General features: G+C 35.4%; 1 protein-coding gene, 17 non-coding genes and 1 pseudogene across 22 annotated transcripts; 1 reads left to right on the top strand and 18 right to left on the bottom strand.

Moving 5' to 3' along the window:
* The first annotated feature begins 498 nt into the window (after positions 1-498).
* Positions 499-15757, top strand: LOC100780803 (putative JmjC domain-containing histone demethylase). 5 transcript variants are annotated; one of them, XR_005890091.1, is made up of 13 exons: positions 499-1372; positions 1473-1588; positions 1877-1976; positions 2062-2200; positions 3322-3385; positions 3462-4215; positions 5387-5716; positions 6261-6749; positions 7296-7368; positions 7455-7540; positions 7936-8055; positions 11685-12633; positions 12733-13501. XR_005890091.1 is itself a non-coding variant. In XM_006603977.4 (13 exons), the coding sequence occupies exons 1-13, from the start codon at positions 683-685 to the stop codon at positions 15547-15549; spliced, it is 3048 nt and encodes a 1015-aa protein (XP_006604040.1). In that variant the 5' UTR covers positions 499-682; the 3' UTR covers positions 15550-15757. The 5 variants fall into 5 exon arrangements, 4 of the variants coding, with proteins under 4 accessions (XP_006604040.1, XP_006604041.1, XP_014627239.1 ...); XM_006603977.4 differs by lacking the exons at positions 11685-12633; positions 12733-13501 and adding exons at positions 15298-15356; positions 15522-15757; XM_006603978.4 differs by lacking the exons at positions 11685-12633; positions 12733-13501 and adding exons at positions 13628-13736; positions 13832-14051.
* A 5677-nt stretch (positions 15758-21434) lies between these two features.
* Positions 21435-21553, bottom strand: LOC113000528 (5S ribosomal RNA). The gene has a single exon (XR_003265861.1). It is a non-coding gene; the product is annotated as a 5S ribosomal RNA (ribosomal RNA).
* Positions 21554-21755: 202 nt separating this feature from the next.
* LOC121174239 (5S ribosomal RNA) lies at positions 21756-21873 on the bottom strand. The gene has a single exon (XR_005890135.1). It is a non-coding gene; the product is annotated as a 5S ribosomal RNA (ribosomal RNA).
* A 200-nt stretch (positions 21874-22073) lies between these two features.
* Positions 22074-22192, bottom strand: LOC121174241 (5S ribosomal RNA). Its single transcript, XR_005890140.1, has one exon. It is a non-coding gene; the product is annotated as a 5S ribosomal RNA (ribosomal RNA).
* A 200-nt stretch (positions 22193-22392) lies between these two features.
* On the bottom strand, positions 22393-22511 carry LOC113000572 (5S ribosomal RNA). The gene has a single exon (XR_003265905.1). It is a non-coding gene; the product is annotated as a 5S ribosomal RNA (ribosomal RNA).
* A 200-nt stretch (positions 22512-22711) lies between these two features.
* Positions 22712-22830, bottom strand: LOC113000561 (5S ribosomal RNA). Its single transcript, XR_003265894.1, has one exon. It is a non-coding gene; the product is annotated as a 5S ribosomal RNA (ribosomal RNA).
* A 199-nt stretch (positions 22831-23029) lies between these two features.
* Positions 23030-23148, bottom strand: LOC113000550 (5S ribosomal RNA). Its single transcript, XR_003265883.1, has one exon. It is a non-coding gene; the product is annotated as a 5S ribosomal RNA (ribosomal RNA).
* Positions 23149-23349: 201 nt separating this feature from the next.
* On the bottom strand, positions 23350-23468 carry LOC113000619 (5S ribosomal RNA). Its single transcript, XR_003265951.1, has one exon. It is a non-coding gene; the product is annotated as a 5S ribosomal RNA (ribosomal RNA).
* A 200-nt stretch (positions 23469-23668) lies between these two features.
* Positions 23669-23787, bottom strand: LOC113000632 (5S ribosomal RNA). Its single transcript, XR_005890136.1, has one exon. It is a non-coding gene; the product is annotated as a 5S ribosomal RNA (ribosomal RNA).
* Positions 23788-23987: 200 nt separating this feature from the next.
* On the bottom strand, positions 23988-24106 carry LOC113000620 (5S ribosomal RNA). The gene has a single exon (XR_003265952.1). It is a non-coding gene; the product is annotated as a 5S ribosomal RNA (ribosomal RNA).
* Positions 24107-24182: 76 nt separating this feature from the next.
* Positions 24183-24300, bottom strand: LOC113000628 (uncharacterized; annotated as a pseudogene).
* A 200-nt stretch (positions 24301-24500) lies between these two features.
* LOC113000631 (5S ribosomal RNA) lies at positions 24501-24619 on the bottom strand. The gene has a single exon (XR_005890138.1). It is a non-coding gene; the product is annotated as a 5S ribosomal RNA (ribosomal RNA).
* Positions 24620-24818: 199 nt separating this feature from the next.
* Positions 24819-24936, bottom strand: LOC113000623 (5S ribosomal RNA). Its single transcript, XR_003265955.2, has one exon. It is a non-coding gene; the product is annotated as a 5S ribosomal RNA (ribosomal RNA).
* Positions 24937-25102: 166 nt separating this feature from the next.
* Positions 25103-25219, bottom strand: LOC113000606 (5S ribosomal RNA). Its single transcript, XR_003265938.2, has one exon. It is a non-coding gene; the product is annotated as a 5S ribosomal RNA (ribosomal RNA).
* Positions 25220-25419: 200 nt separating this feature from the next.
* Positions 25420-25538, bottom strand: LOC113000617 (5S ribosomal RNA). The gene has a single exon (XR_003265949.2). It is a non-coding gene; the product is annotated as a 5S ribosomal RNA (ribosomal RNA).
* Positions 25539-25963: 425 nt separating this feature from the next.
* Positions 25964-26080, bottom strand: LOC113000500 (5S ribosomal RNA). Its single transcript, XR_003265836.2, has one exon. It is a non-coding gene; the product is annotated as a 5S ribosomal RNA (ribosomal RNA).
* A 197-nt stretch (positions 26081-26277) lies between these two features.
* LOC113000611 (5S ribosomal RNA) lies at positions 26278-26396 on the bottom strand. Its single transcript, XR_003265944.2, has one exon. It is a non-coding gene; the product is annotated as a 5S ribosomal RNA (ribosomal RNA).
* Positions 26397-26524: 128 nt separating this feature from the next.
* LOC113000626 (5S ribosomal RNA) lies at positions 26525-26643 on the bottom strand. Its single transcript, XR_003265958.2, has one exon. It is a non-coding gene; the product is annotated as a 5S ribosomal RNA (ribosomal RNA).
* Positions 26644-26845: 202 nt separating this feature from the next.
* Positions 26846-26963, bottom strand: LOC121174238 (5S ribosomal RNA). Its single transcript, XR_005890134.1, has one exon. It is a non-coding gene; the product is annotated as a 5S ribosomal RNA (ribosomal RNA).
* Between the last annotated feature and the right edge of the window lie 35 nt (positions 26964-26998).

Here is a 26998-nt window from a genome sequence, read left to right on the forward strand (position 1 = left end):
TTCATTATTAACGTTCAAATATATTTGTCGCACTTTTCATACTTTCGGAGACTAAATTTTTCATTTTTATCTTTCAGGAATACATTTGTCAACGGAAGACGAAAAGTAAAAAAATATTATAACAAATATGTCCCTATGTTGGCAATCCACGTTGACCATCATTTCAATAACAAATTTGTCCCTCCGTGCCACATAACTATTCTATTAATGGTGACAGATGAAAATTAATGATCGAATATATTTGTCGCATTTTTTACATTTTAAGGGACTAAATTTTGTATTTTCATTTTTTAGTGATGCATTTATCAACAAGTTACACATTGAGAGACAAAAATGATTATTTATCTAAATTTATTTATTCAATCGATTAATTAATTAATAATTTATTATTCCTTAAAATTAAGATTGGCGCCTGTTATGAAAACCCTCGCACTCTCGTGTCTTCCAGAGTTTCCGTATTTATTAATCGACCCCCACAACACAGTTGAGGCACGTGTCGCTTCGCTTGTGTGAGACAAAAACACAAGTGAAATCAAATTAAAATCTATAAGACCAATCAAATCTATTAAGACCCAACCAGAAAGAAAGCTAGGGTTCACAATTTGGTTTATGCTGAACACTTTCTCACCACCATCACTGTGATTCTACTGATACAAACGAAAAAGCTTGATTCTTTCCATTCATGGGGCGTGGGCTCCGAAGGATGAAGCAGCGGAAAGAAACAAAATCTTTGGATTTTGATGGTGGGTGTGAGGCCGATGAGGCCAAAAAAACGACCAATTTCGCCGAAAACAATGATGACGTGGCAGGGGGTTCTTCTTCTTCTTCTGATCGAGAAGGCGTGAGAAAGAAGCTTGGCGAAAAAGGTAAAAAGGATAAAGAGGATGTGAAAGAGAAGGAGATGTTAGAGGGCGATTTGATGGACAAGAAAGATGATGTTCAAGACGAAAATCGCGGTAGAAAAAGAAAGATGTTTCCGAAGGATGACGGTGAGAGTGAGGCCGATGAGGGCAAAACGGTGATCAAGTTTGCTGAAAAGAATGATGATGTGGCAGGAAGTTCTTCTTCTGCTCAAGAGGGTGGAAGGAAAAGTAAAGTGGATAAGGAAGACGTGAAAAAGAAGAAGAATAAGATATTAGAGGGCAATTTGTTGGACAAGAAAGACGAAAAGGGTGGTGAAAGTGGGGTTGATAGAAAGAGAAAGAAGCTTAAGAGTGATGAGGGTGAGATTGAAGTGCCTGTTTCTACTACTGATTCTTCACAAAACGGCGTTCAGAAACTGTATAGTCTTAGGGCGCGTAAAGACAATACACAAGAGGGGATGCTGCTGCCAAAAGTCATCAAGAGAAATTCTGATTCACCATTCATCAAGGTGACGTGATTTATCATTCAACAAGAAAGATGAATGTTTGTTTGAGTTGTTTTACTTTGCATATGAACATTGTATTTGATTTCTGTTTCTCTATCTACAGTTTGTTGAAGAGGAGTCCTTAATGTGCCATCAATGCCAGAGGAATGATAAAGGGAGGATAGTAAGGTGCACAAAATGTAAGCGGAAAAGATTTTGCTTGCCCTGTTTAAGAAATTGGTATAACTTCACCTCTTTTTCATTTTTTTTATCTTCTTTTCTATGACTGTTTTATAATATATCATGTTATTGTATGTCTTGTTTGGTAGGGTAAGATCTATATGACGTTTATCTGAGTCCCCACTGCATTGCCAGCTACAAGTCCTGTGCCCATTTCATCTTAACTTATTTCTTGTTACTGTTTTGACAGTGTTTTTGGTTATTGCGAAATTTGCAAGTTTTTGTTTTGAATGATGATGACTTGACCAATGTTGTGAATCCTTGATGTTTTTGCTGTGGCTTGTTAAGGTATCCTCATTTGAAAGAGGAGGATATTGCTCAGGAATGTCCTGTGTGCTGTGGTAATTGCAACTGCAAAGCATGCTTGAGATCTGATGAACCTATTAAAGTTAGCTCTTCCCCCCTTCTACCTTGACTTTTCCTTGGATTTTCTGAATTCTACATTGGAAATGTTACTGTTTGGTTTACTGTAGAAAATGAAAGGCAAAACAAATACTGATGAAGATGACAAGATTGAACACTCTATGCATTTGCTGCAAGTACTTCTTCCGTATTTAAGGCAGTTGGATGAAGAACAAATGATTGAGAATGAGATAGAAGCTAAGATGCAAGGTATTTTTTTTTTCCTTTAAGAGTCTTGATTAAGGTTATTAATGTGTGAATCAATATTTTTATGTAAAGAGATGAATTTCATGCCGAAGCAAAACTAGGTTTGATTGGTGCATGTTTGTTCCAATACACATTATGCTATACACAAATAATCCATTGTTTTGAAGTGATGCCATGAAGCCACAGATCTCTTTGCAATGAAATCTGACCTGCAAAAAAGAAAAAATTATCTGTTTTATAATCATTGACAAGGTTATCAAACTCGAGAGTTTACGTAAACTGATGAGAGTTCCATAAACTTGACTTGCGGATTCAACTCGTAGACTCGTAAGAGTCTACTTCATATAAAAATAATAACAAAATATCTATAAATTACATACCAATTAAACATTTCAACAATATAATAAAGCAAAATAGTAAATCATAAATTTCACAATACATAAATAACCAAGTCTAGTAATGCATCATTGCTAGATAATAACTTGCAGATGTTATAGTAGTGGTAGATCATTCCCATTGAGACTTTGATGTTATTAGAGAACAGGGGTTTGATGTTATTAAAGACGAGAATTTTTTTATTCGGGAACAACACATTAAATGAAGATATGTTGAAACACTAAACAAACAGAAAACAACCCAAAATGACTTACATTTTGGTCTAATTTTTTTTAACTTGTTGACTCGGTGGTAAATTCGAGAATCTACTGTGGTTACTTAGAGTTTATAGAATATATCCAGAGTCTACTAAAAAGAGTTTACTCACGAGTGAACTCGTAGGGATAAGTGGACTTGTAAACTTGTAAGAGTTAGTGAGTTAACTCGAGAGTTTAATAACTATGATCATTGATAAACTTTTAGCTTCTGAACTACCTAACTGTTACATGTTTCAACTCATTTCTTCCACTTTTCCCCCTTCTTGTTAATGTAGTTTGTTTTGATAATGTTTGCTTGTTTTGGTTCTTTATTTATGTCTCTCTCAATCTTGGACCACTTACCTACTACTGTTTTTCTTGAATGCACAGCATAGCTTAAGTTTATATCTCAATTCATGCTCTGGTCAGAGTTAAGTACAGCTTCCTTATTTTTTTGTTGTATAATTTGCTTTTGGGATGTGCACTGTGCAGGGCTCTCGGTCTCAAAGCTAAATATAGTAAAGACAGATTATGCAAAAGACGAGCGTGTGTACTGGTTGGGATTTTTCTGACTTATTGTTTTTTCCCAGTTATCCCCATTGTTTAGTTGCTAACTTACCACTCTCTTGTAGTGACAACTGCAAAACATCAATATTTGATTACCACAGAAGCTGTACAAAATGCTCTTTTGATCTTTGTCTCATCTGTTGCCGGGAGCTTCGTAATGGGCAGCTTGTAGGTGGTGCAGATCCAATTGAGTGGGAGTTTGTCTTTCAAGGTCATGATTACATGCATGCTCAAAAAGAAAAGGCTCTAAAGGAAAGAAAAATGGTAAAGCAAAATGCATCAAATGCTGATGCTAAGCCTGAGGTTCGTGAATGGTCAAGATGTGGGTGGCATGCAGAAAGTAATGGTAACATTCCTTGTCCAAAAGTCAATGGTGAATGTAACCATGGTTTCCTTGAACTGAGAACCATATTAGGCAAACATTTTATCACTAAGATAGTGCATAAAGCAAACAAACTAGCACAGGCATTCACTCTTCAAGATGTAGTTAAGAACCCTGACAACTTCTGTTCATGTTTGAGGCTTGATAGAAGCACAGATGTTATTTATAACAATATGAGGAAGGCTGCTTTCCGTGAAGATTCCAGTGACAACTATTTATACTGTCCTAGGGCTGTAGATCTACAGCCCAATGATTTAAGGCATTTTCAGTGGCATTGGGAAAAGGGGGAGCCTGTCATTGTCAGCAATGTGCTTGACTGTACATCTGGTTTAAGCTGGGAACCACTTGTCATGTGGCGTGCATGCCGTCAGATAACTAACACTAACCATGATCAACATTTGGATGTGAAAGCAATTGATTGCTTAGATTGGTGTGAGGTTTGTTTAATTTCTCAATCTTGAACTTGGAGCTATTCTTGCACAAATTCCATTGTTCACCTTCAATCTCATGAAGCTCATGTTTAAATTATTTAATGTTGTACTTAATTTAATTGGAATCACTATGCTCGAAAATGGCATTTTGAGATCATTTAATTGAAGCAGTTTTTATGTTGTTGAATTTCCTACATGTTTCTTGAATTTGGTAACTGCACCCTTTTCTGGATTCAGAGTTGTTTTAAGTGCATTTAATATTGTCAATTACTGAATTCAATAGAATGATCAGAATTAAAATATGTTGGTGGATACTTCCATGATAAGAAACAATTTTAGATGTTCTGCTGTCTGTGGGTCATAAAGAGATACCAGTTCAAGGTAGAATGTTGGTCAACAGATCACGCACATTAGGGTGGTAACTAGAATTAGAAGTGTTGAGCTGTATACATTATGTATTAAATGTAAAATGTTGAGGAGAAAATTGAGGGATACTAACAAGGAGAAAGTTTATGAGATGTATTCGATTAGGGGTGATTTGTTTCCTTTTTGGAGGCTTATATTATTCTTTAAATACATGTTAAATTCCTCTTTGAACAATATATTGAAATAAATTTATTACCACATTTCTAGATTTTTCTGTGTTTAGTCCATATATTAGTCAAAACTGTAAGCCCTTGTTGCTTGCTTTATTCTGTCTATCCCAACAACATTATGGGTATTGTGTTAGCTACTATCATCTTCAACTTCATCATCTTCTTAGTACTAGGTTTTGTTCCTTATCATATCATTGTAGAAATTTATCTCAATTCCTTTCTATCTGATGTCGCTGCCCCATTTGGCTGTTCTTGCTTGGCCTACCACGATGCTTTCTTGTTGCCCTTGCATCCTTTGTGCCCGTTTTCCTATTTGTATGTTTGTCTGATTCCTAGGCTTAGTCACAGCATCTAGGAGATGTTGTGTTAAAGTTACTTTTTAGGTTTTCTTGCCATTGTTGAAAATATTATTTCAAACTTGTACTCATTGTTTTTTGCTTTGTAATCGGACTAGAGTAAATCATGTATGCTTTATTTTACTGACTCAGTAATTTTCTGCTGCTTTTACTTGATATGTCTAATTGCTTACTATTCTGTTGCTTTTGATTTTGGTATTTTTTACTTGAGTTGGTTACATGCAGGCAGTAATTAATATCCACCAATTCTTTACTGGGTATACAAAAGGTCGTCAGGATTGGCTTGGTTGGCCTCAGATATTGAAATTAAAAGATTGGCCGCCTTCTAATTTATTTGAGGAACGTTTGCCTCGTCATTGTGCTGAGTTCATATCTTCCTTGCCCTTCAAGGAATATACTGATCCTCTCAAAGGTGCTCTTAACCTTGCTGTGAAGTTGCCTGATGGTTCTCTAAAGCCAGACATGGGGCCAAAGACATATATTGCTTATGGATTTCCTCAGGAGTTTGGACGTGGTGATTCAGTGACTAAGCTTCATTGTGACATGTCTGATGCAGTATGCTCTATTTTCTTATTTATTTCCTGGCCTGTTATTTTCAATGATTTCTTCTGAATTATTTGAACTTTAGATTGTTATTTAAGGTATGATATTGGAAGGAAGGTGCATAGTTTGTAGGATGTATTAATTGTTGTCTTTGATAAGCATAAGCCATTGCAGTTCTCTGTTCTGTTTCTTGTGAGCAGATTGTCGCTCAACTCCATGTTATAGTTTTTCTGTTCCGTGCAATGTCTTCAGTCCATAAACTCCCATTTGATTCTATATTTGATATGTTGTTGTGCTGGCTGTTTTAATGTTGATTGATTATTAGAAAAAATAATCTTGTTATGATTGGTGGAATAATTATATTACTATTTTTAAAGGCTTGAAATGAATGATGCCTTTGAATTAGAGATCTGTAATTAGCATATACTTCTGTCAGTTGCTTAGCTTTTCCGGATCAAATATTGCCAGTGTTTTGTATTTATTGCTGAATGTGGCTGAGTGCATGCTCATTACAGAAGAAATTTAAGTATCTCTTTTAATAATTTGGCTATTTTAGGTAAATCTGTTGACTCATATTGCTGAAGTGAAATTGGAACCAGAGCAACTTCCTATCGTTGAGAAGTTGAAACAAAATCACTTTGAGCAAGACAAAAGGGAGCTACTAAGTGATGATCAGGATGGAGAAACTAATCATAACGTGCTTAATAATTCATCTTCTACCACAAATGCTTCAGACAAGCAAAATTGTGTACAAGTCATGGAAAATGGAGGTAACTTATGTGATGGGAAAGAAGTTGATCAGTTTTATCAACCCTCTGGTGGTATTGAGGTTGTCGTTGCTAATGAGGATGGTCTTTCGTGCGGATCAGATCTGAAAGAGATTGACAAAGTAAAAATTATACAAGAAAGTGATTTGTTTAGGGGGGATGCTTCAGAAGGTGCTCTCTGGGATATTTTTCGGAGACAGGATGTACCTAAATTGCAGGAATATCTGAAGAAGCACTTCAGAGAGTTTAGGCATATTCATTGCTGTCCTTTAAAGCAGGTAAATTAGTGTTGGATACTAATTGTCAACATGAGTCATTAATAAAGCTTGGTTTGTGGTTCCAGCTAAATAGTTTTAGTGCTGGCTTATATTTGTAATATTTGGAGGCTTGCACGCTTATAACATTAGCATTCTCCCATTCCCTTATTTTTGCTCTGATAAAAATTTCATTAAATATACTTGTCAAAGGATTGGGTGACGGATCAAGCTCTAATAAATAGTGGTAAAAAAAAAAGTTGTGAATAGTTTATTTTGAAAATGAAGTTAAATGATTTCCATTTGTGTATTATGGGTACTGAATTGTATTGGTGTGATCACTGATGTTGGACAACAGATGTTACTGTGTCCATTCCTTAAACAAAGACGGAAAAGCATTATGGTGTAATTACGAGTCCAAAATGTTTGTTATTTCAAATAAATATGATTATGCAATTGGCTTTGGCAGTTTTGAAGTTTTGATTTATATAGATAATCGATCAGTCTGAGTTCCTTAGTCGTTGGGCTTTTACTTTTTCTTTTCTTGAATGGAGTCCTTTGGTAATGTAGGTTATTCACCCCATCCATGACCAGACCTTCTATCTGACTATGGAGCATAAGAAGAAGCTTAAGGAGGAGTATGGTTAGTAACACATAATTTTACATATTTTGATTGGTGGGAGGGGTTCGAATTGGTCTCTATATTAACAGTTCTGTATTTTCTTGTAGGAATTGAGCCCTGGACTTTTACTCAGAAGTTAGGAGATGCTGTTTTCATTCCAGCTGGTTGTCCTCACCAAGTCAGAAATCTGAAGGTAAAGTGAACATACCTGGTGAATTTGTTTCATATTTATTGTAGGCACAATATATTGTTTTCTTAGAAGTGTAGGCATAATAGTATCTTTGGCTACTACCTGAAATTAAGCCTAGGTCCTTCATTAGCAAAGCAAGCCTTTGTAGAAAGTGAAAACTGTTGATTCATCTAAAGTTTTCAGTTCACTTGTGTATTTTTTAACACATTTGATTACCTTTTGTTATTATTGTAATTCTTATTTTTATTTTCTGATACAATGAAACTGGAGGTTTGAATCTATTATTTCCTACAAAACTATTCAAGTCCCCAACCACCAGTTTACTTTTTGTGGCTTGATTGGTTTTATTTCAAGTAGTCTTTTAAGTGTTCTTCATGATATATGTCTTCCTTTTGCAGTCATGTATTAAGGTTGCTTTGGATTTTGTCTCTCCTGAAAATGTTGGGGAGTGCTTTCGTTTGACGGAGGAGTTTCGCACACTTCCAATAAACCACAGGTCTACTGAGGACAAATTGGAGGTATGCCAAACTTTTATCATTTATTTGATTACGCCATTTATTTGCTTCTCAATTGTTTTGAGAAGTAGCATCTACATTTTTTAGTCTTTGATTTTGTATTAGGCAATTGTTTTATATATTTATGGTCACATGGTGTTTGGGGCGGTAGCTTGCTGGATGCTTGGAATATGGCCTGATATTTTTGCCGTAACTTTTCCAACACTTTCACCTGTGGCTTGTACCTCTTGTTGTATCAAAGTCAGCATCCCTCTTCAACTCTATCATTAATACCTTCAATGATGCTACCATTCGTTACAGAGATGGATCTCCCTTACTTAGTCTCCACCTTTGCTCCACTTACACTCACTTTAATCACCAACTCGTTAAAATTAGCCTGCATTTTTCCGAGACTGTAATCACTCATCCAAGTATCACATTGACTCCACCTATTTCAAACAAGCAGAAGTCCTGAATTACCTGAAGATTGGGTAATTGCAGCACAAATTGTGTGCAAACCTCTTGGTTGCAAATGTGTCCATAACAGCTGCAACCTATTTCCTAGTTTTTAGGAGTTTAATTTGTTTCTGTTTTACATTTCAAATATTAGGAGTTATGATTCTGTTTCTAAATTTAGAATTATCATGTTATGCCTAGAAATATTTTGTGCTCTTTATATAAAAAAGCTGTTTCAATAACATATTTTATGCTTCTCTGCACATTACTTTTTCCTTCTCTCAAACCCAAAAACAACAAATTTGATATCAGAGCTCTCATCTAAGGGATCTGTGAGATTGAGTGAGCCTACCCATAATTCCTAAACAAAAACACACACCAGAATGAATACAGAAGGTTCATCCATTCCAATTTCGCTTCCATTGTTTGATGGTAAACATTACCACCTCTGGGCTGTTAGAATGGAAGCCTATCTTGATGTTTGTGATCTATGGGAAGCCGTTGAAGATGTGTATGAAGTTCCACCCCTATCAGATAATCTGACGATTGCTCAAATAGAGAGGAAACAGAGAAAGTCAAAAGCAAGAGCAACCTTTTCTGGAGCAGTATCATCCACTATGCTGACCAGAATAATTATGCTGAAAACACTCAATGATATTTGGGAGTTTTTGAAGCAAGAGTATGATGGAAATGAAAAGGTGAAAGCGATGCAAGCGCTGAACTTGATCTGAGAATTTGAGATTCAGAGAATGAAGGAATCAAAAACAATTAAGGAATACTCTGGCAGGCTTCTTGACATAGTCAACAATATAAGGCTCCTTGGTTTTGATTTTTCAAATGATAGAATTGTTCAAAAATTTCTAGTCACGGTGCCTGAAAAATTTGAAGCCACAATTGCATCTATGGACAACTCAAGGGATTTATCAAGCATTACTCTGGCAGAATTTTTGAATGCACTACAAGCACAAGAACAAAGGAGGCTTTTGAGGCAAGAAGGATCTGTAGAGAGAGCATTTCAAGCCAAGAACTACAAAGGTAACAAATACAGCCAAAACAATGATACATGTGTCTTTTCTCCTTGTCCCTATTGCAAGAAAAATAATCACCCACACAAGTGTTGGTGGAGGCCAGATATGAAATGCCACAAGTGTGGTCAATTAGGACATGTGGAAAAGATATGCAAGCCTCATCATCAACATCTGGAGGTCAAGGTTGCAGAGGATCAACTAGAAGAGGAGCAACTCTTTGCAACATCATGCTTTACAACCAACAACTCCAAAAAAAAAGGTTGGCTTATAGATAGTGGTTGTACAAACCACATGACTCATGATTGAAAGCTCTTCAAAGAGCTCAACAAGACTGTTATTTCCAAAGAATCGGAAATGGAGCACATATTGCTGTGAATGGCATAGGAACAAAGGTCTTTCAGATTCGAAATTAATTTCTGATGTCTTTTATGTTCTTGAGATTAATCAAAATTTGATAAGTGTTTCTCAGTTGTTGGCAAAAGGCTATAAGGTGTCTTTTGAACACAATTTGTGTGATTAAAGATGCAAGCAACTTAGAAGTGTTCAAAGTTCATATGAAAGGAAAGAGTTTTTCCTTAGATCTGATGAAGGAGCAAGACGAGCAAGATGACAATGGTGACAAGAAACAACCAAAGAAGTTGCATGAGATAAAACTTGAAGACCATAAGCCTCAAGAGAATAAGCCTACAAAGCTTGAGATGGTTTGGAAGATCAATTTGAGCAATGACAGTTGCATTTCAAAAATTCCAAAAAGCATTCTCTGATGTTTAAAGGTGTGGAATCTATGAATGTTGACAAAGACAAGGATTTGGTGATGGTAAAAGGAGCTATGGATACAAGTCAAATTATTCAATATCTGAAGGATAAGCTGTAGAATAATCTGGTGGTGGTCCCATCTAAGAAGAAAAGCAAGAATCAGATTTGAAATTTTTGAAAATTAAATTGAGTTTGCAATTGTTAAGGCAAGGAGGAGATTTGTTGCAAATGTGCCCATAACAGCTGTAACCTCTTTCCTAGTTTTTAGGAGTTTGTTGTGGGCATAGTTGTTAATAGCGGGCGTAACGGCTGCTATTGCGGCGGAGCGGAGCGGCGCGGCACCCATCCACAACGAAGAGGGTCGTAGTGGCGTGGGATCTGGATTCGATTTTCGTGCCGCTACAGTGACACCATGAAAATTTTGAAAATGGCCTCACTTAATGCAGGAAAGTGAGGGTATTTTTGGTATTTTGCTTTTTGTATTATCTGGCCAGCTCTCCGTCCAGACCATTCGAAAACCGTAGTCTCCACTCTCCAAACCTGTGACTGCGATCGGCGAAGCTGCGAGGACGACGACGAGTCTGCATCCCGTGAAGCTGCGACCCCGACACCTGTGTCCTGTGTCCAGCGGCCCCGACGACGAGTCTGCGCTGCACTGCCACCTTGCTTGAGGTGAGGAAGACGTGAGCTGTTGACCCCGATAGCAATTTTTGTGTGACACGACTGTGATTCTTTTTATTTGTTTTTTGAAAAATGTTATATGATTTTTTTTTGTGTGACCGTGACTGTGAAAAGAATGCTTATTAAATTGTTTTGTGCGTCCTGCACTCCTGCGTAGGCTTTCGTGATTTTTTTTATTAAATTGTTTGAAGCCTTTCAGAGAAGAAATCTATCTAAATATGCTTATTAATTTTTGTTTCTAGAGAAAATTTAATTGCTCCCCATATAAGATAGGTGGTTTGCTATTTTGACCTTTGCAATGTAGATACTTGTTTTTATTCATAAAACAGAACAGAAAAATGAGAAAAATATAAGTAGGATAAGATTTATAATGTGATAAAAAAGAGATTAAAATGACAGGAACTTTTTTTGTATTTAATTGTTACACTACTCATTAATCTTTTTGTACTTAGTTCCGATGAATATAGGAACTTTTGTTTAATTTTTCAATTTTTGTTGGTTTCAATTTTTATACATTTTAATTACGCTAGATGATAAAATGATAGGGAGCTTTTTTTTGTATTTAATTGGTTACGTTAGATGATAAAATGACAGGAGCTTTTTTTGTATTTAATTGGTTACGTTGGATGATAAAATGAGCTCTCTATCATACAATCATGCATGATTTTTTTTTTTGGACTTTTGTGATAATTGAGTGCATGAAAGAGAATGTAATTTTTTATTTGGTTGCAGTGCTTTAGTCTCCTTACAAAATGTTAAATTCAGAGGGGTCGGGAATGTTCAAGCCTACGGGTGATAGGGTAGATGTCTTTTGGAAATGGAAAAGTTTAAAGGATAAAAATAATAGGAAGAGTGTAACCTGTTATTTTTGTCACAAATCGTCAAATAAAAGGAGATGTGGGTTCTTGTAAGAAAGTGCCGGAGGATGTTAAATTAGAAATGATTGCTGCTTATGAAAAGAAAATAGCTGAAACTGCAGCATACATGGAGGCAATGCAAGAAGAAGACGAGCAAGAGGAAGATGGGATCCTAGAGATTGCAAGACTTAAAAGTGGAAAAAAGCGTCCAACAACATCAAATGAAGCCTCCTCAACTGCTTCCAATAAGAGGATCACAAATAAAAAAGGCCCTCTTGATTTTTTGTTCTCCAAAGAACCTGAAGAAAGTATCAAATTGGGAAAAATCATGAGACAAACAAGTGTAAATGAGTCTTATAACAAGGCTGCAAGAGACAGGGCAGTTCAGTACATTGCTCGTTTCTTTTTTAGGAATGGAATAGCATTCAATGTTGCTAAATCAAAAAGTTTCAAGTTGATGATTGAGGCGATTGGAAGCTATGGTCCTCATTTAAAGCCTCCAAGCTATCATGAATTGAGAGTTCCACTCCTTAAAAAAGAGTTGGAATACACGAAGGGCTTATTGAGGGGTCATGAGGAGGAGCGAATCAAATATGGATGTTCAATTATGTCAGATGGTTGGATGGATAGGAAGAATAGAACTTTGATTAACTTTTTGGTAAATTGTTCATTGGGAACACAGTTTGTGAGGAGTGTGGATGCTTCTGAATACATGAAGACTGGTCAGAAGATCTTTGAGCTTTTGGATAGCTTTGTTGAGGAGATTGAAGAAAAGAATGTTATTCAAGTGGTGACGGACAATGGAAGTAATTATGTGTTGGCGGGTGAGAATTCAATCATGCTTAATGAAGGTTTTTTTTTTATAGTTATAACTTTTAATTGTTACACTACTCATACAAGTTTATTGATTTTGATCTTTTTAGGTAAAATTTTAGAAGTCACGAGACCAAAAATATTTTGGACTCCATGTGTTGCACATTGTCCTGACTAGAAGATATTGGAAAGATTCCAAAAGTAAAAAGGGTTATACAAAGAGGCATCAAGCTTGTAAGCTACATTTACAACCATACATTGACTTTGAACATCATGAGGAAATTCACACAAAAAACTGAATTGGTGAGACACGGAGTTACAAGATTTGCTACCACTTTCTTAACTTTGCAAAGATTGCATAAGCAAAAGGCCAATCTTAAAAGGATGTTTACTTCGGATGAATGGTTGAAGTCTAAGGCAGCTAAAGAGACCAAGGGGAAGCAAGTAATAGATGTTGTTCTTATGTCATCACTATGGAATGATGTTGTCTACACTTTAAAGGCTATGGGGCCTCTTGTAAGTGTGTTGAGGTTGGTGGATAATGAAAAAAAAAATCTGCAATGGGTTTCATTTATGAAGCAATGGATAGGGCCAAAGAGGCAATTCAAAGAGCTTTCAATAACAATGAAAGGAAGTACAAGGATATCTTTGCAATCATTGATAAAAGATGGGATTGCCAACTTCACCACCCTTTGCATGCAACGGGTTATTATCTAAATCCGAAGTTCTTTTACACCAATCCAAACATTGACAATGATAATGAAGTGGTGGATGTCCTCTACAAATGTACTGATAGATTTAACGAAGATGATGATTTTGTAGTTGAAGTTCATAAACAATTGCTAGTGTATAAAAGGGTTGGAGAGAGGTTTGGTATGACTGTAGCAATGAAAGCAAGGACTGAAATATCTCTTGGTAAGTGGGAAAATTCACTTACAAATTTGAATGATTAATTAATAATCTGTGTAAATGCTAATGCATATGATTATGAATTGCATTTTACAGCTGAGTGGTGGAAATTGTATGGAGGGAAAACACCACACTTGCAAACCATTGCCATTAAAGTTTTAAGTTTGACCTGTAGCTCATCGGGATTTGGAGTACTTTTGAGCATGTAAGTAACTAACATTCATGTTTTTAAATTATGAAACATTAGAAGCTGAAATTGAAACTAAGTAACTAACATTCATGTTTTTTAAATTATTATAGATTCACTCAAAGAAGAGAAGTAAGCTTGAACACCAAAAGCTTCAAGACTTGGTTTATGTTAAGTATAACCAAGCTCTTCTAGATCGCTTTGTGTGTCATGATGTGATTGATCCTATTGCTTTAAATGATATTGATGATAGCAATGAGTGGTTATTGGAAGAATCGGAAGGAGAAGAAGCTGGTACTGATCTGGTTTTTGATGAGGATGATGATTTGAATTGGTTAGATGTGCTGAGGCAACTGGGGCTGGTGAACCTTTACAAAACACAAGAGTCAAACACATATAAACAAGACAGCAGCCGCACTTGCACCTACAATGAAAAAGGAAAAAAAGTGGTGGAAGTGGAAGAAGAGAATGGAGATGAGGGGGAAGAAGAGTACAATTATAATGCTAGTGAGAGTGATGGATTTCAAGAACACAATGACTTGGATCTTGAAGAGAATGAAGATTCTGATTAGTAATTTAGTATTAAGAAATTTGCATTTGTCTATTTGAATTTTAATGTCTACTTGTCTATTATTATAGTTACTTTAGGCTTTAGCTTAGAGGGATTAAGGCTTTAAGCCCTTTATTTGTTTGACTTTCTACTTTATGTTTTGTAACTTTTGTTTAAGTAACTATGTTTTCAGTTATTTTCTCTGTTTTTGCACTTATATATATACATATTATTAATTATTTAACGTATATAAAAAAACATTAAAATAACGGTCATCCCACTATCTCCTATCTCGCTATCCCAATTTTGAGGTCGGTCGCTCAGCTCCGCTACGCCGATATTGACCACTATGGTTGTGGGTTACATTTGGAGTTATGATTCTGTTTTTAAATTTAAAATTATCCTGTTATGTCTAAAAATAAGGGATGTATTTGTTATACTTTGTGCTCTTTATATTTTCAATAAAATATTTTATGCTTCTCTGCACATTACTTTTTCCTTCTCTCACAAACCATAAACAAAAGTGCTTAAAGTCAGAAGAACTCACATGCATGATCAATGAAAATGTATAAACTTTCTTCTGCCCACTTAAAACTGTGTTTTACCACTGGCCAATTAATTTCCCTGCAAAGCTCTAATAACTGGTTTTATAGAACCAATTTTGATCCTTAAAAAATATATGTATTTTCTGTTTGATACTGTCAACTTTTGGTGTCAACTTGGTCTTTCAAATTCAATGTCCTTTTGGGATCAAGTTGGTCTTGAAGGACTATTTTGGGGAATGGAGATGGCTATTTACAGTTGAACTTAAGGCATGTGGTTAGAAGAGTTCAAATTGTGAGCGATTTTCTTCTGCTTATGATGGGGTGTGGTTTCTGCCTGGTGTTTGGTTCTGCTAGAATTAATTTATTGACGTGCAGTAAGAGCTAAACTTGGCAATCTGCAAACAGTTGTATTATATTGTCATGTCAACAGTTTCGTACCTTGATTTTTTGTAACTTCTCCCCTTGATTGCTTCTTTTGAAACAGGTGAAGAAGATGACAATATATGCTATGCAAGAAGTGATAACAAAATTAGAGAAAGCAAGGTTAGTCAAGGCCCTTTGAGAATGGACTGTGATACGTGCGTTTTTTCTTTGCTGTGAAAGGCATTGTTAGATCATCTCTTATGTACTATGCTCATTCTGATTATGTTCTTTAGGCTCTTGATTCAATTATCATTTGTGAAATTGATGATTGTCGTTAATTTACAGGTCCAGGCAAACCATAGTTCCAAAGTAGATATATCTTTAACAGATCAAAGCCAATTGAAAGTGTAAATTTTTTTAGTCAAGCTTTTATACAGGTGTGATGATGGGTTCTGTATATCGTGACTGTAAGAACGGTTCCATATTTTGTTTTCGCCAACACCTGGATGGTTTTTTTTTTTTGGAAATCATATATGACTTGAACGGTGTACATATAAATATATAATTGTCACCATTTGATACTTAGGATCTCATAATCTATACATTCGGAAGCTCAAAAAATAACTCCAAAATTGAGATTAATGAACTCACGTTGTTTACGAATATGTCATTATATTTTTGTTAATATCAGTTTTTAAAAAAATCGATGTTAACAACCATTTTTTTTACTAGTGTAAATTTAATTAAATTACTAGATTAAATTTAAGGTAATGTTATTTATTATCATTTATTAAAGTTCATTGGTGACAGTAGAATCATCATGTCATCGGTCATTTCTTTGTATAAATAGTAATTCATTCACACTTTCATCTTTGACTCTTCTCAGTCAATTTTCATGAGTGAATTTCCATTGCTTATTGTTTATTCCTCATAATTACGATTAGACTTATATCATGTGGACTTACAATTTTATTGTATAATTATTTAAACCCTTAAACGAGTATCTGATGATCTATATCTACTTTTCATCACTCTTTATTGTATAATTATTTAAACCCTTAAACGAGTATCTAATGATCTATATCTACTTTTCATCACTCACATTGATCTTCATGGGTGCGATTATTACTTATTACAAGTTTGCAAGTTGTCACATGGTGAAGGATATCACCGATAGGAGTGATAACGGGAAGATCAAGTGTAGGGTGACAAAAATGTGGAAGAGCCCTTCTATATACAATCCAAATCACTACATGAAATAATCAAATTCATATTCATAGTGACTATTTTTTGTAGTGATAATTAAGTTGTTGACAAAGATAGATATTTAACAACGACATTTGATTATTGTTAGAATAAGATTTACTTTTTGACGATAAAACGAGTATTGTGAGAAAAATTATACTTATTTATGTGACAAAACTTGTCGCTACTGTTGCGGAAAATATTTTTCTCTCAAAGTGTTTGTTATCGTTGGGAAAAGTACAACTTAATGCTAACAACATTCAAAGTTGTAGCAAAAAAATGTTTTTCTATGACAATGCACGTGTTGTTGCTTAGAAAAGTTGATTTTTTATACCAACAATATTTGTAGTCATTTTGAAAAATTGTTTTTCTATGTTAATACACTTCTTCTCACTAGGACAAGGAATTTCCCTATTGTAGCACGTCCAATGTCATTGGGGAAAGGTGATTTTTTATGCCAATGACATTTAGTGTTGTTGTGAAATGCTAATATTTTTTTATTTCTTTGAACCAATTCAATATATATATCCAAATAATAATCAAGCACATCAATCAACTAACATGAGATCATTTTAGTTTAGCTATACCAAAAAAATATTTATATACTAATAACATTATTTGTTGTATGATAAGCTAAAATTAATTAATACCAAGAATGAACTTAATGAAGTGTTTTCTTATCACATATATGTGAAAATTAATATTTCAACTGCTTTAGTGTATTAAATTAGTAAGTTTCTCAAGTATTTTTAAATTTAAATAAAAAGTCAATTAATAATCTATTGTTTATTTTTGTACAGATATATCTATCGTTAGTCAATAGTCCACTTAATTAATGTACATTTTGCTTAAATTAAATTTTAATATTTTATTATTAATTATTCAAATAAAAAGATTAATATGTCATTATTTAAAATTTATGTATGTTACTTCGACAGAAAAAAACTTTAAATAAAATTTTCTCAAAAGATCCTATTTTTTTTATAGATACTTAAAAGATTTTATTGATGATGAGTTTTGAATTTGGTATATTGACGTTACATGATATTTAACTTATTAATAAAATTTTGATCTTGATGTGAAATTTTAGGATAATTTTTTTGATAAATATTTTAGGGTAGTTAATTTGAATTTAAATTATTTTTAATGAAAAATTAATTTAAAAATTGATAATACATCAATTTTAAAATTTTAATAGTTGACAAAAAAATATTAGCGCTAAAAATTAAGGGAAAAATTGGTCCTCCGATATTTTTCTCCATTTGCATTACTCAACTCTTCCCATCAGCAATGGTATCACAAATAAATATATTATCATTATTATTTATTTTCATTTTTGTTATTCTTATTTTTCATTTATAACTTCTAAACATTTTTCTCATCATGTAAAAAATGTTAACCAATGTTTTTTAAAATCAGTCTTATGATGGAAATAAAATGTCTATATTACAAGGCATTTTATTATCTACATGAAAAAATTATATATTACTTTAATATGATAAATAATTATTTAACATATGAAATTATCAAATAGCTTTTAAATTTAAACAAGAATTAACGGATAAGTACTAAATAGAAGAGTTTACACTTTAGCAAATTTTTTTTGAAGAGTTTACATATATTTATAGATCGTATAAGTATAATAATCGTATTTGTTAGTTTTATTTCATTATTATCGTCATGTGGTTTTTTATTTATTTTATATGTGTGTATTTAAAAAAATTAAGAAAAAGGGAAAAAAAATCTCAATTGAATGCCAAACCTACGGTGATGAAATGTTGATACTTAAAAATAGAGATACACGTTACCAAGGTTTTGATATATAAAAATACAAGGAGAGAGATATAACTACAGGATTTGTTTTAGAGGAGATACCGTTAGAAGAGAAAATCGTGGAATCTGATTATTTGTTTTAAATGTTAGTTATTTTTATTTTACAGGTTTAGTTTATTTGTTTTTTATTTTATTAGTTATAAATTTTAATTGGTTGCAATTAAGGATTATATGTTCTATTGGGTTTGTGCCCATTCAAGAATTTCTCCCATTTTTAATTAAAAATCATTTAGTTAAAATTCTAACTTGATATAAAAAAATAGGATGTTGAAAAAAAAAATAGAATGTTGCACATAAGAAAAGGACGTATAAATTCTTGTTAAGTTAGAAAATTTTATATTCAAAATTTTTTTAAAAATAAATTATGGTTGATTGACGTATCGTTAAATTTTATTTTTAGATTTTATATATATATATATATATATATATATATATTCTTGCTATTATAATAAGTAAAACGGTTAGCATCAAGGTAATTGTTCTTTTCAATTTCCAAAGGGATCCAGGTTCAAACCCACTCAATGCACATTTGGGGTATTAATATTTGATTTATTTATAGTAACATTTGTAAAGTGTGTGACTAATTTAAATTAGATTTAATCCTTTACTAAAAATTAATTTAAATTAGTTAACATTGTGAAAATTTTGAATTGGTAATAATTAATCTAATTATCCAACATTTCAAATAATTATCATAATTACTCAATAATAATTAATTTATAATTATATACAAACTTATCTAAAGATTTTTCATTCAAATGTATAAGGATTTTCTCTAAAACTTCTTTACTTTTATTAATATATAAAGATAAAGAAATGTATGATATACTTTTTTTTTTTTGAAATATTAAATATCTATGAGATAAACCTTATTAATGAGAAAAAAGATTATAATTTCACATGTATAAATAGGAGAATTAACCGCATCTTCACTATCCACTATTTTTCTTAACTTTAATATTCACTTGCTTTCATGAGTTTAATGTTTATGTTCTTCTCATCCCCAATAGTATAAAAGCAATGATTATAACATGTGTACACAATTTTTTATGTTCAGTAAAATGAATTTGTTATTATGCAATCACTACTCAAGGATATTTAATTTATGTTATAAGAAGTTGTTTGACATTGATGAATTGGAATTCTGCAAATATTAACACATCAGCCTACTTACTCAAATATCCTTGCTCAAGTTCAATCACATCATGCTAGCATATTTTGCTGCATAGGTGCATTCCTTTTTATTTTCCTTTTTTTAATATATAATAGATTACACTTCAAATTTTGATATATATAAATCTTGCTAGCTTGTTTAAGTTAATTAACTAGTTAATTTGCTGGTATTATCAATACTATGATAAGGATGATTATTGATTCAACTTTAATCAATCGATTTATTATGAAACCAAATAAATGTGGTTAAATTTTATAACCCCAATTAGTATATGTACCCCTATGTAATGAGTTATATTATGTATATAAGTTGCAAAAAGTGAACATATGATTTATATTAGTTACATTTTTTCTTTTTTCATTATATGTACTAGCGGTCGCGCTTATGTGTTCACGTTTCTATTTCACTATTATGTTTTTTTATATTAAGATTTAATTTTTTTTTTCCTCTTCTCGGAATATAGGAATTTTTTAAAACATACTTTAGTCAAAATCTTATCTTCTAATATATCTGATCTGTATCTTATCTTTATTAGACACTAATATTTTTATCTTTATTAAATATTATTTTTTACTCAAAAAACATTTTTATTTTTATAATATATGGCTATTTTATTTTAGTTTTCTCATTTTTTTATTTTGGTATCCATTAAATTTTTATTTGGTTTTTTATTTTTTACATCAGAATTTTGTATTTATGTGATGTCATAATTATCATAGATTGGGAAATAATTTTGTTAATTAAATAATAAAGACTGAAATAAAAAAACCAATATATGAAAAACTTATACTAAAAAATACGAATTTATAGAAGCTAAAACAATAATGCTATATATTAAAATAAAACAACAAAATTTATTAATTTTTTTTTAAAAAAATTAAAGTGAAAACACAAACAACTATAATGAAAGTAGTTAATTTTTAACAAATAAATTTGAAAAAAAATAATATGTAATTTTTTATATTGAAAAATAATTTTTATAAATTGAAAACAAAAATATCTTTAATTTTGGTTTTTAAAAAATTTCTACCAACATGAACATGTAACCACAATACTACTCCCACATTATTAGCAAAACTACCCATTAAACTTTATCTTCCTCAATAGAATTGTTAATAAATAAATATCAGCACAATACATCTATGCACGCACGTACTAAAATTGAAAAGAATGATTACTCTGAAATCCTTTATCTATTGTTGTATGTTTCCTTTTAACTTTTTAATCTTTTCTATTTTGTATTGTTCATTTCTTTTTATATTTTTTAATCTTTTATTTTATTTTCCATTTAAACTCATTTAGTTATGTACCCCTTATTAAGTAAACTTTCCTGCTTTTTAATTTTTACAAATTGACCATATTAAGTTGCATATTTTAAAATTTGACACATTTTTTTAAAAAATGTAGGAATTCTGATAATAAACAAGAAAAAAAAAGGTGGACAAAACTTAAAAATCGAGCTTCCCTATAGTATTTAAAGGGCATTAATGATTTCTAAGAATTTTCTTTATTCAATTTCAAGAATAAAAACACAACTAGGTGTCCATGTTATAGATGCAACAATATTGACTATAAGATAAGAGATAAGGTGATGTGTGATTTATTAAAATTTGGATTTCAACAAAATTGTGAGCATTGAGAGTTTCATGGAGAGAGCTCAAGTGATTCATCATTTGACTATGATGTCACGGGGCCCACGATACATTTATCTCTCGATCAATCACAAAAATTAGTTAACTTATCGGACCTTTTACTTCGCTTCAAAGAAAAATACTCAGAATCAGGGAAAAAAACGTAAAAAGAGGTGCAACACGAGGACTTCCCAGCGGAGTTCTGATGGGATCCGGTGCATTAGTGCTGGTATGATCACACCTGATAAGTATTGCACAATCAATTACTCTATTCCTTCTGCCTGCCCGGACGGACCGACTTTCGATCGACTTATCGGACCTTTTACTTCGCTTCAAAGAAAAATACTCAGAATAAGGGGGAAAAAAACGTAAAAAGAGGTGCAACACGAGGACTTCCCAGGAGGTCACCCATCCTAGTACTACTCTCGCCCAAGAACGCTTAACTGCGGAGTTCTGATGGGATCCGGTGCATTAGTGCTGGTATGATCGCACCTGATAAGTATTGCACAATCAATTACTCTATTCCTTCTGCCTGCCCGGACAGACCGACTTGCGATCGACTCTCTACACCGAACGAGCCACGGGGCCCACGATACATTTATCTCTCGATCAATCACAAAAATTAGTTAACTTATCAGACCTTTTACTTCGCTTCAAAGAAAAATACTCAGAATAAGGGGAAAAAAAACGTAAAAAGAGGTGCAACACAAGGACTTCCCAGGAGGTCACCCATCGTAGTACTACTCTCGCCCAAGCACGCTTAACTGCGGAGTTCTGATGGGATCCATGCACTAGTGCTGGTATGATCGCACCTAATAAGTATTGCACAATCAATTACGATATTCCTTCTGCCTGCCCGGACGGATCGAATTTCGATCGACTTTCTACACCGAACGAGCCACGGGGCCCACGATACATTTATCTCTCGATCAATCACAAAAATTAGTTAACTTATCGGACCTTTTACTTCGCTTCAAAGAAAAATACTCAGAATAAGGGAAAAAAACGTAAAAAGAGGTGCAACACGAGGACATCCCACGAGGTCACCCATCCAAGTACTACTCTCGCCCAAGTACGCTTAACTGCAGAGTTCTGATGTGATCCGGTGCATTAGTGTTGGTATGATGGCACCTAATAAGTATTGCACAATCAATTACTATATTCCTTCTGCCTGCCCGGACGGACCGACTTTCGATCGACTTTCTACACCGAACGAGCCACGGGGCCCACGATACATTTATCTCTCGATCAATCGCAAAAATTAGTTAACTTATCGGACCTTTTACTTCGCTTCAAAGAAAAATACTCAGAATAAGGGAAAAAAACGTAAAAAGAGATGCAACACGAGGACTTTCCAGGAGGTCACCCATCCGAGTACTACTCTCGCCCAAGCACGCTTAACTGCGGAGTTCTGATGGGATCCAGTGCACTAGTGCTGGTATGATCGCACCTGATAAGTATTGCACAATCAATTACGATATTCCTTCTGCCTGCCCGGACGGATCGACCTTCGATCGACTTTCTACACCGAACGAGCCACGGGGCCCACGATTCATTTATCTCTCGATCAATCGCAAAAATTTGTTACCTTATCGGACCTTTTACTTCACTTCAAAGAAAAATACTCAGAATAAGGGAAAAAAACGTAAAAAGAGGTGCAACACGAGGACTTTCCAGGAGGTCATCCATCCGAGTACTACTCTCGCCCAAGCACGCTTAACTGCGGAGTTCTGATGGGATCCGGTGCACTAGTGCTGGTATGATCGCACCTGATAAGTATTGGACAATCAATTACTATATGCCTTCTGCCTGCCCGGACGGACCGACTTTCGATCGACTTTCTACACCGAACGAGCACGGGGCCCACGATACATTATCTCTCGATCAATCGCAAAAATTAGTTAACTTATCGGACCTTTTACTTCGCTTCAAAGAAAAATACTCAGAATAAGGGAAAAAAAACGTAAAAAGAGGTGCAACACGAGGACTTTCCAGGAGGTCACCCATCCGAGTACTACTCTCGCCCAAGCACGCTTAACTGCGGAGTTCTGATGGGATCCGGTGTACTAGTGCTGGTATGATCGCACCTGATAAGTATTGCACAATCAATTACTATATTCCTTCTGCATGCCCAGACGGACCGACCTTCGATCGACTTTCTACACCGAACGAGCCACGGGGCCCACGATTCATTTATCTCTCGATCAATCGCAAAAATTAGTTAACTTATCGGACCTTTTACTTCGCTTCAAAGAAAAATACTCAGAATAAGGGAAAAAAAACGTGAAAAGAGGTGCAACACGAGGACTTTCAGGGAGGTCACTCATCCTAGTACTACTCTCGCCCAAGCACGCTTAACTGCGGAGTTCTGATGCGATCCGGTGCATTAGTGCTGGTATGATGGCACCTAATAAGTATTGCACATTCAATTACTATATTCCTTCTGCCTGCCCGGACGGATCGACTTTCGATCGACTTTCTACACCGAACGAGCCACGGGGCCCACGATTCATTGATCTCTCGATCAATCGCACAAATTAGTTAACTTATCGGACCTTTTACTTCACTTCAAAGAAAAATACTCAGAATAAGGGAAAAAAACGTAAAAAGATGTGCAACACGAGGACTTCCCAGGAGGTCACCAATCCTAGTACTACTCTTGCCCAAGCACGCTTAACTGCAGAGTTCTGATGGGATCCGGTGCATTAGTGCCGGTATGATCGCACCTGATAAGTATTGCACAATAAATTACTATATTCCTTCTGCCTGCCCGGACGGACCGACGTTCGATCGACTTTCTACACCGAACGAGCCACGGGTCCCACGATACATTTATCTCTCGATCAATCACAAAAATTAGTTAACTTATCGCACCTTTTACTTCACTTCAAAGAAAAATACTCAGAATAAGGGAAAAACACGTAAAAAGAGGTGCAACACGAGGACTTTCCAGGAAGTCACAAATCCGAGTACTACTCTCGCCCAAGCACGCTTAACTGCGGAGTTCTGATGGGATCTGGTGCACTAGTGCTGGTATGATCGCACCTGATAAGTATTGCACAATCAATTACTATATTCCTTCTGCCTGCCCGGACGGACCGACTTTCGATCGACTTTCTACACCGAACGAGCCACGAGGACTTCCTAGGAGGTCACAATCCTAGTACTACTCTTGCCCAAGCACGCTTTCCTGCGGAGTTCTGATGGGATCCGGTGCATTAGTGCCGGTATGATCGCACCTGATAAGTATTGCACAATCAATTACTATATTCCTTCTGCCTGCCCGGACGGACCGACTTTCGATCGACTTTCTACACCGAACGAGCCACGGGGCCCACGATACATTTATCTCTCGATCAATCACAAAAATTAGTTAACTTATCGGACCTTTTACTTCGCTTCAAAGAAAAATACTCAAATAAGGGGAAAAAAACGTAAAAAGAGGTGCAACACGAGGACATCCCGAGAGGTCACCCATCCTAGTACTACTCTCGCCCAAGCACGCTTAACTGCGGAGTTCTGATGCGATCCGGTGCATTAGTGTTGGTATGATGGCACCTAATAAGTATTGCAATATCAATTACTATATTCCTTCTGCCTGCCCGGACGGACCGACTTTCGATCGACTTTTACACCGAACGAGCCACGGGGCCCACGATATATTTATCTCTCGATCAATCGCAAAAATTAGTCAACTTATCGGACCTTTTACTTCACTTCAAAGAAAAATACTCAGAATAAGGGAAAAAAACGTAAAAAGAGGTGCAACACGAGACTTTCCAGGAGGTCACCCATCCGAGTACTACTCTCGCCCAAGCACGCTTAACTGCGGAGTTCTAATGGGATCCGGTGCACTAGTGCTGGTATGATCGCACCTGATAAGTATTGCACAATCAATTACTATATTCCTTCTGCCTGCCCGGACGGACCGACTTCGATCGACTTCTACACGAACAAGCCACGAATTATCTCCGAAATTAGTTAACTTATCGACTTTACTTCCTTCAAAGAAAAATACTCAGAAAAAAAAAAAAACGTAAAAAGAGGTCAACACGAGGACTTCCAGGAGGTCACCCATCCTAGTACTACTCTCGCCCAAGCACGCTTAACTGCGGAGTTCTGATGGGATCCGGTGCATTAGTGCTGGTATGATCACACCTGATAAGTATTGCACAATCAATTACTATATTCCTTCTGCCTGCCCGGACGGACCGACTTTCGATCGACTTCTACACCGAACGAGCCACGGGGCCCACGATACATTTATCTCTCGATCAATCACAAAAATTAGTTAACTTATCGGACCTTTTACTTCGCTTCAAAGAAAAATACTCAGAATAAGGGAAAAAAAACGTAAAAAGAGGTGCAACACGAGGACTTCCCAGGAGGTCACCCATCCTAGTACTACTCTCGCCCAAGCACGCTTAACTGCGGAGTTCTGATGGGATCTGGTGCATTAGTGCTGGTATGATCGCACCTAATAAGTATTGCACAATCAATTACTATATTCCTTCTGCCTGCCCGGACGGACCGACTTTCGATCGACCTTTCTACACCGAACGAGCCACGGGCCACGATACATTTATCTCCCGATCCCTGGATAGGTCTCAACCGAGGGCCCATCCATAATACTACTCTCGCCCAAGCACGCTTAACTGCGGAGTTCTGATGGGATCCGGTGCATTAGTGCTGGTATGATCGCACCTGATAAGTATTGCACAATCAATTACTATATTCCTTCTGCCTGCCCGACGGACCGACTTTCGATCGACTTCTACACCGAACGAGCCACGGGGCCCACGATACATTTATCTCCGATCAATCACAAAAATTAGTTAACTTATCGGACCTTTTACTTCGCTTCAAAGAAAAATACTCAAATAAGGGAAAAAAAAACGTAAAAAGAGGTGCAACACGAGGACTTCCCAGGAGGTCACCATCCTAGTACTACTCTCGCCCAAGCACGCTTAACTGCGGAGTTCTGATGGGATCCGGTGCATTAGTGTGGTATGATCGCACCTGATAAGTATTGCACAATCAATTACTATATTCCTTCTGCCTGCCCGGACGGGCCGACTTTCGATCGACTTCTACACCGAACGAGCCACGGGGCCCACGATACATTTATCTCCGATCAATCACAAAAATTAGTTAACTTATCGGACCTTTTACTTCGCTTCAAGAAAAATACTAGAATAAGGGAAAAAAAACGTAAAAAGAGGTGCAACACGAGGACTTCCCAGGAGGTCACCCATCCTAGTACTACTCTCGCCCAAGCACGCTTAACTGCGGAGTTCTGATGGGATCCGGTGCACTAGTGCTGGTATGATCGCACCTGATAAGTATTGCACAATCAATTACTATATTCCTTCTGCCTGCCCGGACGCGACCGGACTTCTACCGGAGCCGGGCCCACGTACTTTATTCGATCATCAAAAAAGAACTTTACTTTAGCTAAAAAAAACCGAACGAGCCACGAGGACTTCCCAGGAGGTCACCCATCCTAGTACTACTCTCGCCCAAGCACGCTTAACTGCGGAGTTCTGATGGGATCCGGTGCATTAGTGCTGGTATGATCGCACCTGATAAGTATTGCACAATCAATTACTATATTCCTTCTGCCTGCCCGGACGGACCGACTTTCGATCGACTTTCTACACCGAACGAGCCACGGGGCCCACGATACATTTATCTCTCGATCAATCACAAAAATTAGTTAACTTATCGGACCTTTTACTTCGCTTCAAAGAAAAATACTCAGATTAAGGGGAAAAAAAACGTAAAAAGAGGTGCAACACGAGGACTTCCCAGGAGGTCACCCATCCTAGTACTACTCTCGCCCAAGCACGCTTAACTGCGGAGTTCTGATGCGATCCGGTGCATTAGTGCTGGTATGATGCACCTGATAAGTATTGCACAATCAATTACTATATTCCTTC

Source organism: Glycine max, chromosome 19, assembly GCF_000004515.6.
Source record: "Glycine max cultivar Williams 82 chromosome 19, Glycine_max_v4.0, whole genome shotgun sequence".
Taxonomy (NCBI): domain Eukaryota; kingdom Viridiplantae; phylum Streptophyta; class Magnoliopsida; order Fabales; family Fabaceae; genus Glycine; species Glycine max.

What these genes read in the sequence shown, in the direction of transcription:
- LOC100780803 (XM_014771753.3), top strand. Translation starts at nt 683, where the DNA reads ATGGGGCGTGGGCTCCGAAGGATGAAGCAGCGGAAAGAAACAAAATCT. An exon ending in CTGATTCACCATTCATCAAG is followed by an intron (nt 1,373 to 1,472) that starts GTGACGTGATTT and finishes CTCTATCTACAG; the next exon opens with TTTGTTGAAGAGGAGTCCTT. An exon ending in ATTGCTGTCCTTTAAAGCAG is followed by an intron (nt 6,750 to 7,295) that starts GTAAATTAGTGT and finishes TTGGTAATGTAG; the next exon opens with GTTATTCACCCCATCCATGA.